The 14932-nt window shown below is 41.0% G+C and overlaps 1 protein-coding gene across 3 annotated transcripts in view; it reads right to left on the bottom strand.

Annotated features, from left to right (window-relative positions):
- AFAP1 (actin filament associated protein 1) overlaps positions 1-14932 on the bottom strand; it is a 117401-nt gene that overhangs the window by 8918 nt on the left and 93551 nt on the right. For 2 of the 3 annotated variants that reach the window (XM_074587499.1, XM_074587498.1), the window contains exons 9-12: positions 12384-12533; positions 8844-9055; positions 7217-7362; positions 3504-3621 (exon numbers count right to left, since the gene is read on the bottom strand). In XM_074587499.1, the coding sequence (XP_074443600.1) occupies positions 3504-3621; positions 7217-7362; positions 8844-9055; positions 12384-12533 (626 nt within the window). Of the gene's footprint in view, positions 1-1735; positions 1994-3503; positions 3622-7216; positions 7363-8843; positions 9056-12383; positions 12534-14932 lie in introns of all 3 variants that reach the window. The other variant, XM_074587500.1, reaches the window with a different exon arrangement.

Genomic DNA, 14932 nt, shown 5'->3' with positions numbered 1-14932 from the left:
CCTGTGCCACTGGCATCACAGTCACTCTTTCATCAAGGGCAAAGCTCAACAAAAGCTGCCCGCTCAGAGAGCCTTAAGAGACTGCATTGATTGAGCTGGAGACGACACTTCCTCCGGAGATACCGTCTCCAGAGCTGCCTGCTCAGCGGGAGCCACTCCAGCAATCACAGGATAACACAGGGATGAACTCCCCACCTCTGGTGGCATCATGGTCTCCAAGTTATTTAAAACTCTGGCATTTACTGTATTAAGAAAGCCATTGTGAGGCAGAAAAGTTGCACCTTTGAATACACAGTATAGAGTCTTGAAACACAGGTTTGTCAGAGTTAATTTCATATAGAAAAACCCAACAGGGTTTGCCACACACAAATTCAACACTCTTTCTTATTTACTATATGACCTTGCCATCCTTGTGGTGCATGGATTATTTTTTTTTTTTCAAAAAAATATAATTATTACACATTTTTAAATGTTAGGAGTTAGCATATCAATTTCCTCTAATACAACTTCCAGCTAGTAATGAAAAGTTTTTCTTAATTATAAAAACCTCTCACAATGACCAGATGAGTTCACAAGATTACCAGAAACAGCACATTTCATGTCCCAGGGGCTTCCATTTAGAGGGCTCCCCTGCACTGAACTAAACCCTGGGGAGAGCAACACTGTCCTTGGTTAAGGGTAGCATTTCCGTGGGGGATGCCTTTGCCCAGCACAGGGCACACGTGTGCCACGCTCTCGGCACCTGCTTCCAAAAGCTTTTGAGGACTGAACTTGGCGTGTAGCAAAATCTGCTGCTGCAGCCTAAGATCAGGGCAATTCTTGCTCGGGTCTGTATACATTCTGCAACTTCACTGAATTCTAATATTCCCATGTGAAGTTTTTATAGGGGTTAAGTGAATTAACACGCAATATGGCAGGTATTATTCAATGGAACCATTTATCTAACTGTTCCACTTCAGATTAGATTAAAAACCACTCATCTTTGTGATACATTCACAGGTTTATGCCAATGACCAGCTTTTGGAGACTGGCTACGGGCTTTGGAGAAGGTCCCCGTGTGGCTGCGAGCGAGGTTTGCTCTGCTCCCCAGCTGGGATCTGCCTGACTGCTATTGAGACTGAGCACACAGGATTTCATTTCTCTTTCGCTTCGCTTTCATTTCAGCTGAGGTCCAGAAGCCTGAGGCTGTCCTCAGAAAGTAGCATAGACATAGGCTTAGGTTTTTTTAGGGGAAGAAAATAACAGTCAGTAATTTAAATATGGTACATACACACTATATACAATATAACTTAGAACAGACAGGATATAATATATGTTACGATGTATATATTTTCACAATATATATAAAAATAGTAATATAATATACAGATCAGTAACATTCTAGAGAAGCAAATTTTCTATCACGGCCAAGTCATATTTGTCTTTTATTTTTTTTTAAGCCATCACTGCCTAAGGGGACAGAAGGCATCTAGACATGCACTCAGGTTAAGTTTGAAGGTCACATCTATATTTTTTGTTGTTATCCACAATTTGTAAATCACCAAGAACTTGTGTATCAGCATTTACAACTTAGCAAACCTGTTCCATTTGCAGTGGGCCCATGACTAAGCTCCAAGCACTTCGGCGCTAAGACTAAGGGACTGAAGTAGCCCAAGGCCCTTTAGATAACAAGCAGATAAACAGAACAACAACAAAAAAATTAAAAAGCTTTGTTAAGTATTAAATAGTACAGTACCTGGGAGCCAGATCCCCTCCCCACAGCAGAGGTATTAGTGACAGACTGAGCAGAAGACAGATTGGATGAGACAGGGTATTTGTAATGGTTAGAGGAGAGTTTGTCAGTAGATAACCTATTGGGCTTTCTGTCAGCTGGCGGATAGCGCGCAAAGATTTTTGGAGACGGCAAGTTATCGTACAGGCCTGCGTTATCATAAAGCATTTCTTCTCCAATGTTCCTGCTACGAGAAGAAGGAAAGCCATCTTCTGGTTCCCACTGCAACACATACACTTTGGCAGTTAGTACACAATTCACCATGCAGCACCTCCTAAGCAAAGTGAAAACATTAGTAATCCTTTTGACCGTAGCAAGCCCGTGGTGTTTAGCAAGTATATGCTTATTGCTTCTGTTTGAATCAAACTATTTAGAAAGAGGAGGGGAGGACACAGTGTGGAAAGGAAGCATTGCATTACATGGCTCGTAGGCTCAGTCCGGTGCATTTTCCATAGCGGGAGCAAGCCGGCACTGCCCTATCACCCTTGCTGTTTCATAGACAGCACCTTCCGTTGTTAGCTCTAGCACTGAGGGGGCACGAGCAGGCTTTGTTAACAGAGGGATACTCACAGACATCACAGATGGATCTGTGGGATTAAATCTGCTACATGAGTTGTTAAAAGTAATATGGCCTAACAGTTAGCAGAAGCCAAAAGGGTTTTTTCTTTTTTCTTTTTTTTTTCCCCCCTTTCTTCAGGCTATATGTCTTTCCAGTGAATACCAGCTGCTGGTATGCTTGTATTACATTTTATTTGCTGGAGAATTATTGTTCTGAGCTAACCAGCTAAAATAGCCACAGGCCATTCCTTTTTTTTGCTTTTGTTTTTTTTTTTCTTTTCAGAAAAATGGAAAGCTCAACAACAATACTCCAGTGATTCATTCAATTAATCTTAAAAGAAACCAACCTGGTTGCCAAATATCCTTCCTTAATCCATCCTGGCCGTGGCTGTACACTACTCATACAAAGGCAGGAGCACATCCAAGACCTACACATACAGACTACTCACCACACATGTGGTCGTGCGTTGGTCCCAAGAGGGGCCTTCTACCATCTTTATGACATTACTAATACACGATGGAGGACTGAACTTGCAGTCCACTTCACACTTTCAAACTCTGAATTTCTCTGGAGTTCAGCCTTGGGGGGGGGGGGGGGCACTTCATGAAGCAGCCCAAATGAAGAGCTGTAGCTCCCCTGTAAATCTTTTTGAGGACCACATATATGTGTTAAACCCTATTACACATCTGCCTACAATCAGCTCTGCAAGTTATGAAGATGGCAGGGAACACTGTGGTTCTCCTTTGCGATGAGCAGTACCTGCTGTCATGAGGAATGCAGCTCCAGGGACTAAGAAGTGTTTGGGTTTTGGGTGGTTTTTTTTTTCAACAGACACCAAAAAATGCCTGGTATAACTGAGTCCTTAATTTTGCCAGGTCCAGTGTGATCTAAAAAGTACCCCCTCGAGTGAGTATTATATTCAAGGACTTGGCAACCAATCGTCAACAGGCAACCGCTTTCTAAATGCACGTTGGCTCGTGTGCAGGTTAATGTAAACAATATGTCCCACACCCCTAATACTCCGTAGGTGTGAGAGGAGTTTGCAGCCCCCAATCAGAAAAATAGGAGTTCATTTGGAAGCTACCCAGTGGGGCTTTTTAGATAATATAATTTTCAGATGTCCATGCATTCAACACATGCAAACCATTCGTTCTGTGCAAATTCAATTCTTACCGATCCATTTATGCAGGGAACATCATCGTAATGAAGTGCCATTCCACTCGGACAGGCGTAGCCATTGGCAGTGCTTCCCCGATACGGATTTGTAGATATAACTCGCCTGTTCATAAAACTGAATAAAGCAAAATAAAAATAATAAAAACCAGCACTTGAGCCTAAGTCTAAATGATGATTCAGTGGTATGTTCCCTGTATCCGATTATGCAGCCTGGAAGCACATATCTTCTCACTTCCTGCAAGAAAGCTGCGGACAGTTTTCTTTCTTTTGCTACTCACATGTTGCTGCTAGCAGCCAATATTAAACCATATGTTCCTGTCCTCCGTTCTTACAGCGGGGATACGACTGTGTGGAAGCCAGGAGGGCAACAGCTGTAACTGCTCAGTGGCATGTTTACATGGGAACCTGCTGATCTATGTTATAAACCAGCTTGCCAGTGTCCCATAAAAGTTCCCTTGTTGTCTGCATCAGGGAGAAGCAGGTGTTTCTGGGTGCATGTGTGCTCCAGGGGGATGCGAACTTAGGAACTGGGAGAGAGCAAAAATTTGGAAAAAAAAAAAAGTGTTACTGATGAAATCTAAGTTAACATTTCTATCGAAATTTGCTGAATGTTTTCTTCCTCAAAATCTGGGAATTTTTCATTTCCGTATCAGCACTTTAGGCTGGGTAGAGTGTGCAGAATGGCACTATGCTTCCCAGCTCGGGGTAACTGTGCATGCAAATACTCTGTGTGTTCATTCTTGCTGTATTTCAGCCCTCTGGACACTTCAACAGGGGGAGAGAGATATGTATATGCATATGCATATGTATATGATATATATGTATGTTTTATTTGTTTCACCCTCCCTCTCCAAAATCAACATTGCAGCTTGTTTTACTGTAATTCTGCAGAACACATGCAAGATACCATGGACCACAACGGGCTTTGTGTCGTGAGCAAAGACCTAACAGTGTGGAAAATGGCAGAATCAGGCCCAATAGCAGTAACGACCCCGAGGGCGAGTCTCCCTTTGTAGCAACTGCTAAAATTGAACGAGGTATAGAGTGAGATCCCAAATAATTCCTATAGCTTCAGGTGTACGTGAATGGGAAAACAAAGCTTTCCATCCCAAACAATGGAACTATTCAGACTCTGTGCTGACATTCATAAAATATGATAAAGCCCTACTAAAGCAGAGAGGGTCTTCTGTAGCGCTGGCTGCAGCTCAAGAATGCTGTGGTTTCCAACAGTTGCTTTCTTTTAGGTTTGGAATAACATGGAGTCCATTGAATTTCTCATTCGGAGGGAGCCAGACCTCATCCAACTGCGGCTCACCTGAGCCGCGGGAGATCCGGGCTCACAGGAGGAACAAACCTGCCCAGTTCGGTGTGAACCTTTCAGGGCAGGGCGAGGGTGGAATATTCATTAGACAGAAGCTTTTCTTACTTCAAACAAACAAACAGCAAAAAGCCCTAGATAAATTCCATGATAAAAAATGTTTTTAACTTTATCACATCTCATACTTTATTAGACATTATTAAAAGGCTGCATTTGTTTACTGTTCCTCTTAATGAAGAACATTGCTCAAGTGTTTCTGGTTAGTCTGAAGGACTGCATTTGGAGTCACTATTGTATTTCTTTCTATTTAAGTAGCTTCGATGAGTGTGATGCATAATAACCATGTCTGAAAACTAGGATATTCATTTATGACATCTGATGCACCTGTAGTAACTATTTCCACCACCAAAGGCAGCTAAGATTTATCTAAGTATCTGCAAACACTTCAGAAGCATTATTTCACTAAGCCTCATTAATCCTGTTTACGGATGTAGCCATCTAAGCTAATTTTATTATGAAACTGCTACATGAGAAAGGAAATGGAGAAAACCTGCTTGGAAGCATTTTTTCTTCAGCCTGGCCTAGATATCTAATGGTTTAGATGAAGAAAATTCATGGGACTATTAATGAAGAGCTGATCGTTTTTGCAAAGCATCAGTCTCAGGAACCGAATAACCAATAATCCTGAAGTGACTGTGCGACAGTCAAAGCTTTAATGATAATTGCAGTTCATTTGGAATACTAATATTCAGGGCAAGAATAGTATTTTATTAACACTTAAGTATCATTGTAATTTCTCCTCATTTTCTAGGAGTAGTTGAAAATCAGCAGACAGTTACTCTAGTTGCTTATCAACAAGCTCTTACAGTCTTCTAAAGACACGAATGAATTTTAATTAATTCTTAATAGCGGAGTTCTGCTATTTTGCAGGTTGTTTGACATTCCTTGCTAACATGTGGTCCAGTTGCATATGTTTTTTCACTTGGCTCCAATTAATATCACATTTGTTCAGAAAAGGAAAGCGAAGCAGTATTCAGGGGGAAAAGGGTTCCATTCTATTTCTTTCTTAAGTGTGGTTATTGCTAGCTGCTGACTGAAGCAAAAATACATGTCAACGCAGGATAAACTTTTTGAGCTCTATTAACTTCAAAACAAATATTAACATAAATTGTAAGCTACATGCATTTTGATACTATCGAAATTATGTGGTTTTCACAAAACTGGGATTGTGGGAACATTCGGTCACTTGGATCTCTATCAGAAGTCATTCAAACTGGATCCTGAATAAACTGCCCGTTTTCCCTCATTAAAGCCCTCTTAACACCTCGCTAATGGCAAGACAATCTTCTTCTGGAAAACTCAGAAGCTTTTGCCCATTTTTCTTTGCATTTTCAGTCTGCTTAAAGGTATGGTGGGCAGATGGGGGTGTGATTCTCTAATATATTAAGTCCCACGAATTCCAAATTTGTGTGGGGCGTCTCATTTTGCAGTGAGACGGGGGATGACGCCTTTGCCAGCTGTTTTCTCAGGCCACCCGCTTTCTGACCCAAGGAAACCACAGGGTACGTCTGCAGCGGGACATCCCGCCTGTCCCAACTGTTCCTTCACTCCGTCTCTAAACAACCTCATCCAGCCAAGGAAAAATGACAGTCTCTTCCCACCAAAGACTGCTTTAATGCCTAAACTGATTTGAACATGTAAATCACTATATATGCTAAGTATGCATTACTTTTCTTAGCACCGGATCAGTAATGGGGAATTCACTGCACTGATTTGCAATTCAAACAGAGTTTTCGTGCTGCGCCCTAGACACCTTCCCAATTTCCACCTTCTAAATTAAAAGCCAGAAATTAATTGGACTGGTGTGAGCTTGATGAGGTTTTTAATTAATCATAAAGAACTTGAGAAGGAAACACTAAGAATGTGATTATCCAAGACTTCTTAAATTCGCTATACATTTTTAGTGTTCAGCATATACTGGCCAATATATGCTGTACTTATTGGCTATATGTACAGCAAATACAGCCAATAGATAAACGTGAACTACATAGCTACATATTTCAGTATATTTGTCCTCTTCCAAGGATAGTTCTAAGTCCTCAGGCAAAATAAAAGATTAAAATATAGCATTTGATAAGGAGACTTACTGAAAAAATGAGTAAAGATTTGAGTAAAGTTGGATGGTGTCTGCATCTTTTATGGAACTTTTAGCAGGATGCCAACATGATAATCATGAACACATCTAACATGCTGCGATGCTGAAACACTTCAGGAGCTCAATATCTGGCAAAGGGGGAGGTGGATTTTGATAAGCTGTCTTGGCACTGGAGTTAACATAGGGATATAAATTCTCAGAGTACTGGAAACACCCGGGTAGCTGAACACCTCTCACCAGAAAGTCTGTTTGGCCGCCTGGATGACGCTCGCCGTCATTTCCACGTCGATGTAGTCGTAGTGCAGAGCTCCAGGGTCTGTCGAAGACCCTGTTTCTGCCAGCAAAATTCCTATCCACCTGCCCATGTCTTCAGAGGAGGATGCCTGCAAGGAGAGGGCAAGAGCATCTGTCAGGTCGTTAGTCTGCCACTGAGCTGAGCATTATTTCAAAACGGCGCATTCTTCTTGGCTGACAAACTGCTGCCACCTTATATGAGAGGCTTTGGTTTATCTCTGCTGAACTCCTAAAAACCCCAGGATTTCTTATTAAATGTGCTTTTCTAGAAGGAGGCACTTTAAGTAAGCTATGTGCTCATCAGTTATGATGTAATACAACGTGGGCAATCTCCAAAAAGGAAGAAAAAATAATCATTTAAAGCTAGTGGACTTAGAGTCAAGCCATGCTTATTCTAGACGTCAGAAAATTGAAAGCTATAACAGAATTATTTTCCTGTGCTAGGCTGGGGGATTTTAGTTAGCATGACTCCTGAGAAAAAAACGTTAGTGCTAAGCAGAAACGAGGCGGGGGTGTGAGAAATGAAATAGTAGAAGAGATTTTAATGTTATTTTTTGAAAAATGCCAATACATTTGTCTAGATGATGGCATTCATTTTCCTAATGTCACATGTACAAACGTGAATACTATTAAAATAATTTTTAAGTTTTCATATTTTGCTTCAAGTCACCAATTGAGAAGTTAAACAGTAGCAAAATAAATAACGGAAAAAGGGAGGAGGAAACTGCGGTTTCTAAATTTCTCATTCTTTTGAAATATTTCATTGCCTTTCACAGTTCCTTGAGCTGCTTTCCAGTTTTTCAGCTTCTCTGAACTGCTCACATACAACAGGCCTGGTTGTGAGACCATCGTGACCTGGAGTCAGAAACCCAAAGCGGTCAAAGTGTCCATCCTGCCACTGAAAGGAAAAGGTTGCCTCATTATGATACTTATATTTGGCTTTATATTATACTTGGTGTTGTGTCTTCTCATTTCAGCTTTGAAAATATGATGAAAAAAGCCCCCTAAAAAATCCTAACCCGCCTAACACAGATGAAGGTATGACCTTTGTAGTGCGAGGAGTGTGGCAGCGTGTACACGTGTGGTGTGCCCAAGAGACTCACCAGGATGGCGGCACGCTTTATTTTCTTGCTGCAGAATTACCTTAATACGGACACAGACTGAGCAAAAGTGGTTTGCGTAAGTAGCAGACAAATCAGAGTTAAGAGGTCTAGAGTTCCCATCAACAGTGATCCACTATTTAATTATTGCTAAGTTATTTACCAAAGTAATTATATCCCTCGTGTAAAAGTGTGCATAGAGAAAGAGCAGAGATATTTTAGTAGCAGGTCAAGGGAAGGTCAGTGTAGAGAAGCGCATCTTACTGAGAAGATTTCTGAACCGCATTAAATCTCAGTTTTCTCTTTGCCTACAACTCTTAATATTTTATTTCTCCTTCTAGTATTTATTATCCAGCTCTGCAATAATATTATTCCAAAGATTTTTGTGAATGGCCGGGTTGTATGGAAGTGCTTCTCTAATTTAGCTTGTGTATGTTCCTACGATTCATAGCCATTAGCAACCACCGCACCTCGAGCACAGCGACCTCCTGCCCGTTTCGGAGCAGGCGGAAGGTCAGGGGATGCTTCGAATCCAGTCCCGGGATAACTTCGCAGCCACGGAGAGGGATAGAAACAATATGCGTCTTCAAATCTGTCCTGTCCTTGTGGAAAATTAGTTTATTATCTTTCACTCTGCACCAGCGCTCACGCCAACGGTTATTTGAGAGCACGTTGAGATATCCTGCAATAAAATGAAATGTGAGATATTTTACTCCTGCCTTTTTTTTAAAAGAAAAAAAAAACCCCAAACCTCACTTTTCACTGTAATGCTAGCACTTAAACAAGTTATTCCTCTTATAATAGAAAGTCCAGATGGATTTTAGGAAGACAAGTAAATGACCCTGCCCCACTTGTTTTAATGAAAAATTTCAGTGTGCCAATAACCTCGAAAAAAAAGCGTATAAAGATGTGATCCCGCTCACGCGCAAATGGCTGTTCTGCGTTACTGCTGCAGCTGGTTAAGCAGGAGCACACCGATCTCTGAGACTTTAGTAAGAATGGGAGAGGGACAGTGGTAAAAAGGTATGCACACAGCCGCTGTGCTCGCACAGAAGACCCACCTTCTCCATATGTAACGGCTTTGATAACTGTGGCTGACCGAAATTTTCTGGGAAAAATCACTGCTCGTATTATAAAATTAGATGATGAGCTACCTTCCGTAACATCCAAAATCAGTGTTTTAAAGACGTACTAAGTGTTGATGTTACATGGTCTAATTTCACTTAGAAAGAAGAATTCAGGCTTGGTTTGCAACACTTCTAAAGCAGAATTTAACAGATTGCTACCTATGCCAATAAAAATAAAATTCATACCAGTTTAAAATTCAAGAAGTAAATATATATGAAATTCAACTCAAATTTAAGACAAAAGTTTAAATAAAGATCTTTTTTTTCCAAGGGATAATACAGTACCCTTACAACACCTCAAAATTTCATGAACAAATTGCCTTTTAAAAACCCCACTTTTCTTATCATGCACTATCTCAGATATAGTGTCTAGGCATATAATATCATTAAATGGGCAGCGTTTGTGTTTTTCCTTCTCTGTACCATAGCAACAATCTTTCCAGACTCACACCTTACAATCAAGACAATGCACAATTTTCCTGCCATATTTAGTTTGGGAATGTGAAAAAAAAATATAAAATCTTTTACTTTTGCTTCCATATAGTGAACAGCACATGAACCCAGCATGTTGCTGCTTCCAAACAGGCTATGAAGAGGGAAACAAATGATATCTTGCACAGGCCAGAATTTATGTAAAAAAATTGTCTTCTATCGCAGGTCTGATTTTCATTTAATCCTGTTGGATAGCTATCTCTTTGGTTTTCATTAAAACTATGACTTATCATTAATTTTTCTGGGTTTTCCTTCCAACATTATGGTTCCAATGTCAAAGCTTGATCCAACAGGATATAGCAGATCAGAATTGCGCACATCTTGGAAAGTGCCATAAAAAAAAGGAGGATGTGCACAATCCTCTGATTTTTGGCTCCTTGTGATGATCACACTCCAGCTCTCCTCCCTCATCCTGTAACAAAACCCCGTATAGCTGTGCATTATGCTATTAATCCCTAGAAATGGAAAGCCCTTCACGTGCAAGCCAGCTGGCTTGTTTTGGAGTGTGAGTCCTTTTTTTCAGATAGTACTTGGTTTTCCCCTCTGCTCCCAATGCACCTCTCAGAAAAGCTCTTCCAAACCCTCCTACTTCACTTGAACTAAGTAGGATCCCGTGCTTTTCCTCCCACATATCCCTACTTAAAACTTCAACAACTGACATGACCAAAGTGCCTTGAGTATATTCCCAGTTGGGGCTTAGCACTTCAGCTTAGCCCAGGCAGTCAAAGACCAATGATGCTGTAGGGAAGAGCTTGTGATGACTCCCAGTGCAGGTGGGTTTTATTTTCCACTCTAGCTGGGTGTCCCCTACAGCCCCGCTGGGCTTTTCCCTTTGTTCATGGGAGGCAGAGCCTTTTAAAGTGTAAAAGCCTTCAACTATGGAGCAACCTCCCAGAGAGTGTTGCACTGAGCCAAATTCTTGCTGGTGAGAAACTCCTGCAAAGACTCCCTGCAATGACCAAAGCCTAGACACTTACATATTTTCCTACAAAATCTGCAAGTGGCGTAGAGTAGAGCCAAATGCAGACACCAGTAATGGCCATATTTATGTCCATATCCAAAATAATGATAGAAATACTAGGAATTAGATCGTACAGCTGTGGTTAACATCTCACATAATACAGAATAATCAACGGACTATGAGACCCCGGAAGTTTGAGCTTTTATGGAAGCCAGATGCTTCGGACAATGCATCTGGCTGGACACAGCTTTTCCCAGCTGTTCTTTTGGTTGATAAATCACATCTGTACTTAGCTGACGTATAGACATATATACACACACTTATTTAATCAAAGATCGCTTATATGAATGATTCCCAAAGTGTGGCGTGAGAGCCACCTGTGATCTATGAAGTTCTCGGCGGTGGTGCATTGATCTACTTCTTTCACATCTGCCACACTTCATGCACGGATGCGTTCTGCCAACTGCTGCCTAATCACAGATTTCTGGGTTTCCCAAAGTTTTCCTACTCAATTACAGAGGAAACCAATTCAGAATCTGGTGCAACTGCTTCACAGATTGCTTTCTATGGAAATATTTTTGGGAAGGGATTGGGAGAAGGGTGCATTCAACCTTATTCACGTGTGGAAGTGTCACTTCATACAGGAGCACCAGAACGCAACCAGGAGAATGTAAGTACATTGCACTGTTTAAAAATACCAGAGCTGTGAGGACATCAGCTAAGTGCATTGCACAAAGTCCTGAATTGTGAGCAAACATTAACAGCTAGGATACAAAACATAAGCATTTTCTGCACACCTTTTTATATACTTCCTTGGCTGCCAAGCACTACAACTGTCATATGGAGTGACCAACATTAGGAGATAAAATAGCTTACTAGAAATTTGTAACTTCATTCAAGTTTTGTCCGATATGTACCACTTTAGGAACCCACAATTAAACTCAAATCACTTTGGCTGAGGCCAGAAGACTGCTGTCTTGATTGCTATCCCATAAAACCTCACCATAATCTATCAAAAAAGACTTGATCCCTTTCCCAAGAACCTTCTTTTAATTCCTAACCTAAATTTATTCCATATTGCCACCTATATTCATTTTATATCCATTTGTTTGAAAACAGCTCGTTTCTTTCTGCTTTTTGTCCACACTTCTCTTCCCCCTCACCTTTGCAAAGAGCAATTTTTCCAGTGCCCACCTTTGCAAAGGCTCCTTCTGAGCCTGTGCTACCATTTTATTTGAAAAGTCAAGTTCGTTTAGTCTCTTTTCAAATGATAAGCTCTTGATTACTCCTTTTTCAGTCTGAGTGCATCCTTCTGATGTCAAGGGAAGAATTATAGCAGCTAAAGCAATTTTAGAGGAATTTCTAGGCTAGAATTTTATAAAGTTTTAGTCACAGTGTGCATTAAAGACTCAAGGAGAGAAATCACTTACCACATGTTGGAACATCTTCTTCAGCTGATGAGGTCTGTTCATCTGTTGATGGCTTTTTCTTTCCTAAACCAATGATCTTCGTTATTTTTTTCCCTGTTACTTTAGTCACAGTGCCCTTGGCTTCTGATTTTGAACTTTTTTTCCTCTTCACTATTAAGAAAGCAAAAATGTGTATTTTAGAGTATTTACATTAACCAATGAATAGAGAGAACCTGAATAAAAACAGTAGTTCAGACAAACAATCTTGTGCAAGATGAACATTTGTACAAATGTGCAATGCACAAAAGACTGCAACGAGATAAACATTATATGCTCTCTCTAATGCGGATGCCTATAAATAACCTCTGTGCTATAAAAATCATGGCATTCAGAAGGATAAGAAAAACAAAAATCAAGCTTCCAACTTAATTTAATCTAATCATAGAATCATAGAATAATAGAATAGTTTAGGTTGGAAAAGACCTTTAAAATCGTTGAGTCCAACCATTAACCTAACACTGCCAAGTTACCACTAAACCGTGTCCCTGAGCACCACGGCTACAAGTCCTTTAAATTCCTCCAGGGATGGTGGCTCAACTACTTCCCTGGGCAGCCTGTTCCAGTGCTTGCCAACCCTTTCAGTGAAGAAGTTATTCCTAATATCCAACCTAAACCCCCCTTGGTGCAACTTGAGGCCATTTCCTCTTGTCCTATCACTTGTTACTTGGGAGAAGAGACCAACATCCACCTCGCTACAACCTCCCTTCAGGTAGTTGTAGAGAGCGATAAAGTCTGCCCTCAACCTCCTTTTTGCAGGCTAAACAACCCCAATTTCCTCAGCTGCTCATCATAGAACTGGTGCTCTGGACTTCTCACCAGCTTCATTGCCCTTCTCTGGACACGCTCCAGCACCTCAATGGCTTTCTTGTAGTGAGGGGCCCAAAACTGAACACAGTATTTGAGGTGGGGCCTCACCAGTGTACAGTACAGTACAGTGTACGGTACAGGGGGGATGATCACCTCCCTAGGCCTGCTGGCCACACTGTTTCTGATACAAGCCATCCATTGCAGCACTCCAGTCCTGTGAGTCATCCCACCCTGTTTCTGTGATGGCGACTATATCATAGTTTTCCTGCTGCGCAGTGGTTTCCAGCTCCTCTTGTTTGCTGCCCATGCTGTGTGCATTGGTGTAGAGGCACCTCAGCTGGGCTGTCAGCCCTGTGACCTTTTTAGAGGTGCGCCCCTTAAATCCTTGGAGGTATTTCCCTGGTGTTTCCGTGTTGGCTCCTATTACCTCATGAGCCCCTGGCTCATCTCTGTAAAGCTTCAAGTGTGCTGCAGCGTAGCCAGCTGTAATCAAGCTGAAAGCCTCTTTCCACACCAGTGGTCATCTAATTTATCAGTATGCCTGAGCTATCTGCATATGAATTTCGCCTGTATACATGAGAATAAAAATCCAGCCAGACGATCCTTCATGCTCCTAAACACTTACCTCAAAATACTTCACCAATTAAATATACAACACAGACAGACTACGCTCGTCCATCGAAAATGCCCCTGCTGTGTACAATTAGGTTAAGGTATCTTACCACAATGGGCCTTTTAGAAGGACAAGACTTATAAATTAGCTACTAACAATTAAGTCAATGGGATCAGTATAAGCCTTCAATGAAAAGATTGACCCTTTTTGTGATCATGCAGGCTTGAAAGAAAAAGCTCTGCTGAAAAGGGGTATTTTGCTAACATCCAGTCTCTGCTTCCTTTAACTTAATACGATACTAGTAATATTACAGCTCCGTGCACTGAGACGTTGAGCTGCTGAAAAGAAACATGGCGAGGACTATGGTTATAACTTTTAAAAGTGCCTACCTGACTAAAATCCTAATAAACTTGTTGAAAAAAAAAAAAAAGGTTCTAAGAGTGAACAGAATCCAAAAAGAAGACCTTTTACTTGCAAAACAGAACAAAGAAAATGAAATGAACTTTCAGAAATTGCATTCAGCCTTATTTGGATTCCATCCACAGAGCAAGTCTCCTTGCTAACTGACTGAGTAGCAAAATTATCCATCAACTTGTCCTGATACATAATTTGTGTGAAAAATACATTTAGGATAGTTACTGATTGGGCTGCTGTAACTTTATCCCTGACATATCAATTCCCTTTGCAACAGGGAACATTTAGCAGTTATGGACTTGTGTAAACTGAGGGGAAATAAAAAAGGGACCAAACGTTCACAGGAAAAATGACTATTTGAATTGATGAGCTGGGAAGAAGAATGCACAGAAATAGAGAAGCAGTTTGGGACTCACAATGGGATAATTTATCATATTTAGTTTAATTGTTAGCAATCATGGAACATTATTTAGAAATTGTATCCATAGCCAAGACTGTACAAATCTGTCACCTGCTGCGTGCGGTGCTGAGGGGCAAAGGCAGCTTTTCAGGCACGGATTTTGCTGTTCACCAGCAAACTCCAATACAGCGACGCACGTGTGCAAGCGAAGGTCTAATTCTCTCTTCCTAAGGGAGGGGTGTTCACAACGTATATTGTGCTCCCTAAACGCGCAAC

The sequence above is a fragment of the Larus michahellis genome, chromosome 5, assembly GCF_964199755.1.
Source record: "Larus michahellis chromosome 5, bLarMic1.1, whole genome shotgun sequence".
Taxonomy (NCBI): domain Eukaryota; kingdom Metazoa; phylum Chordata; class Aves; order Charadriiformes; family Laridae; genus Larus; species Larus michahellis.
Note: the sequence above shows the minus strand (reverse complement) of the source record. Positions and strands in the feature narration are given on the sequence as shown.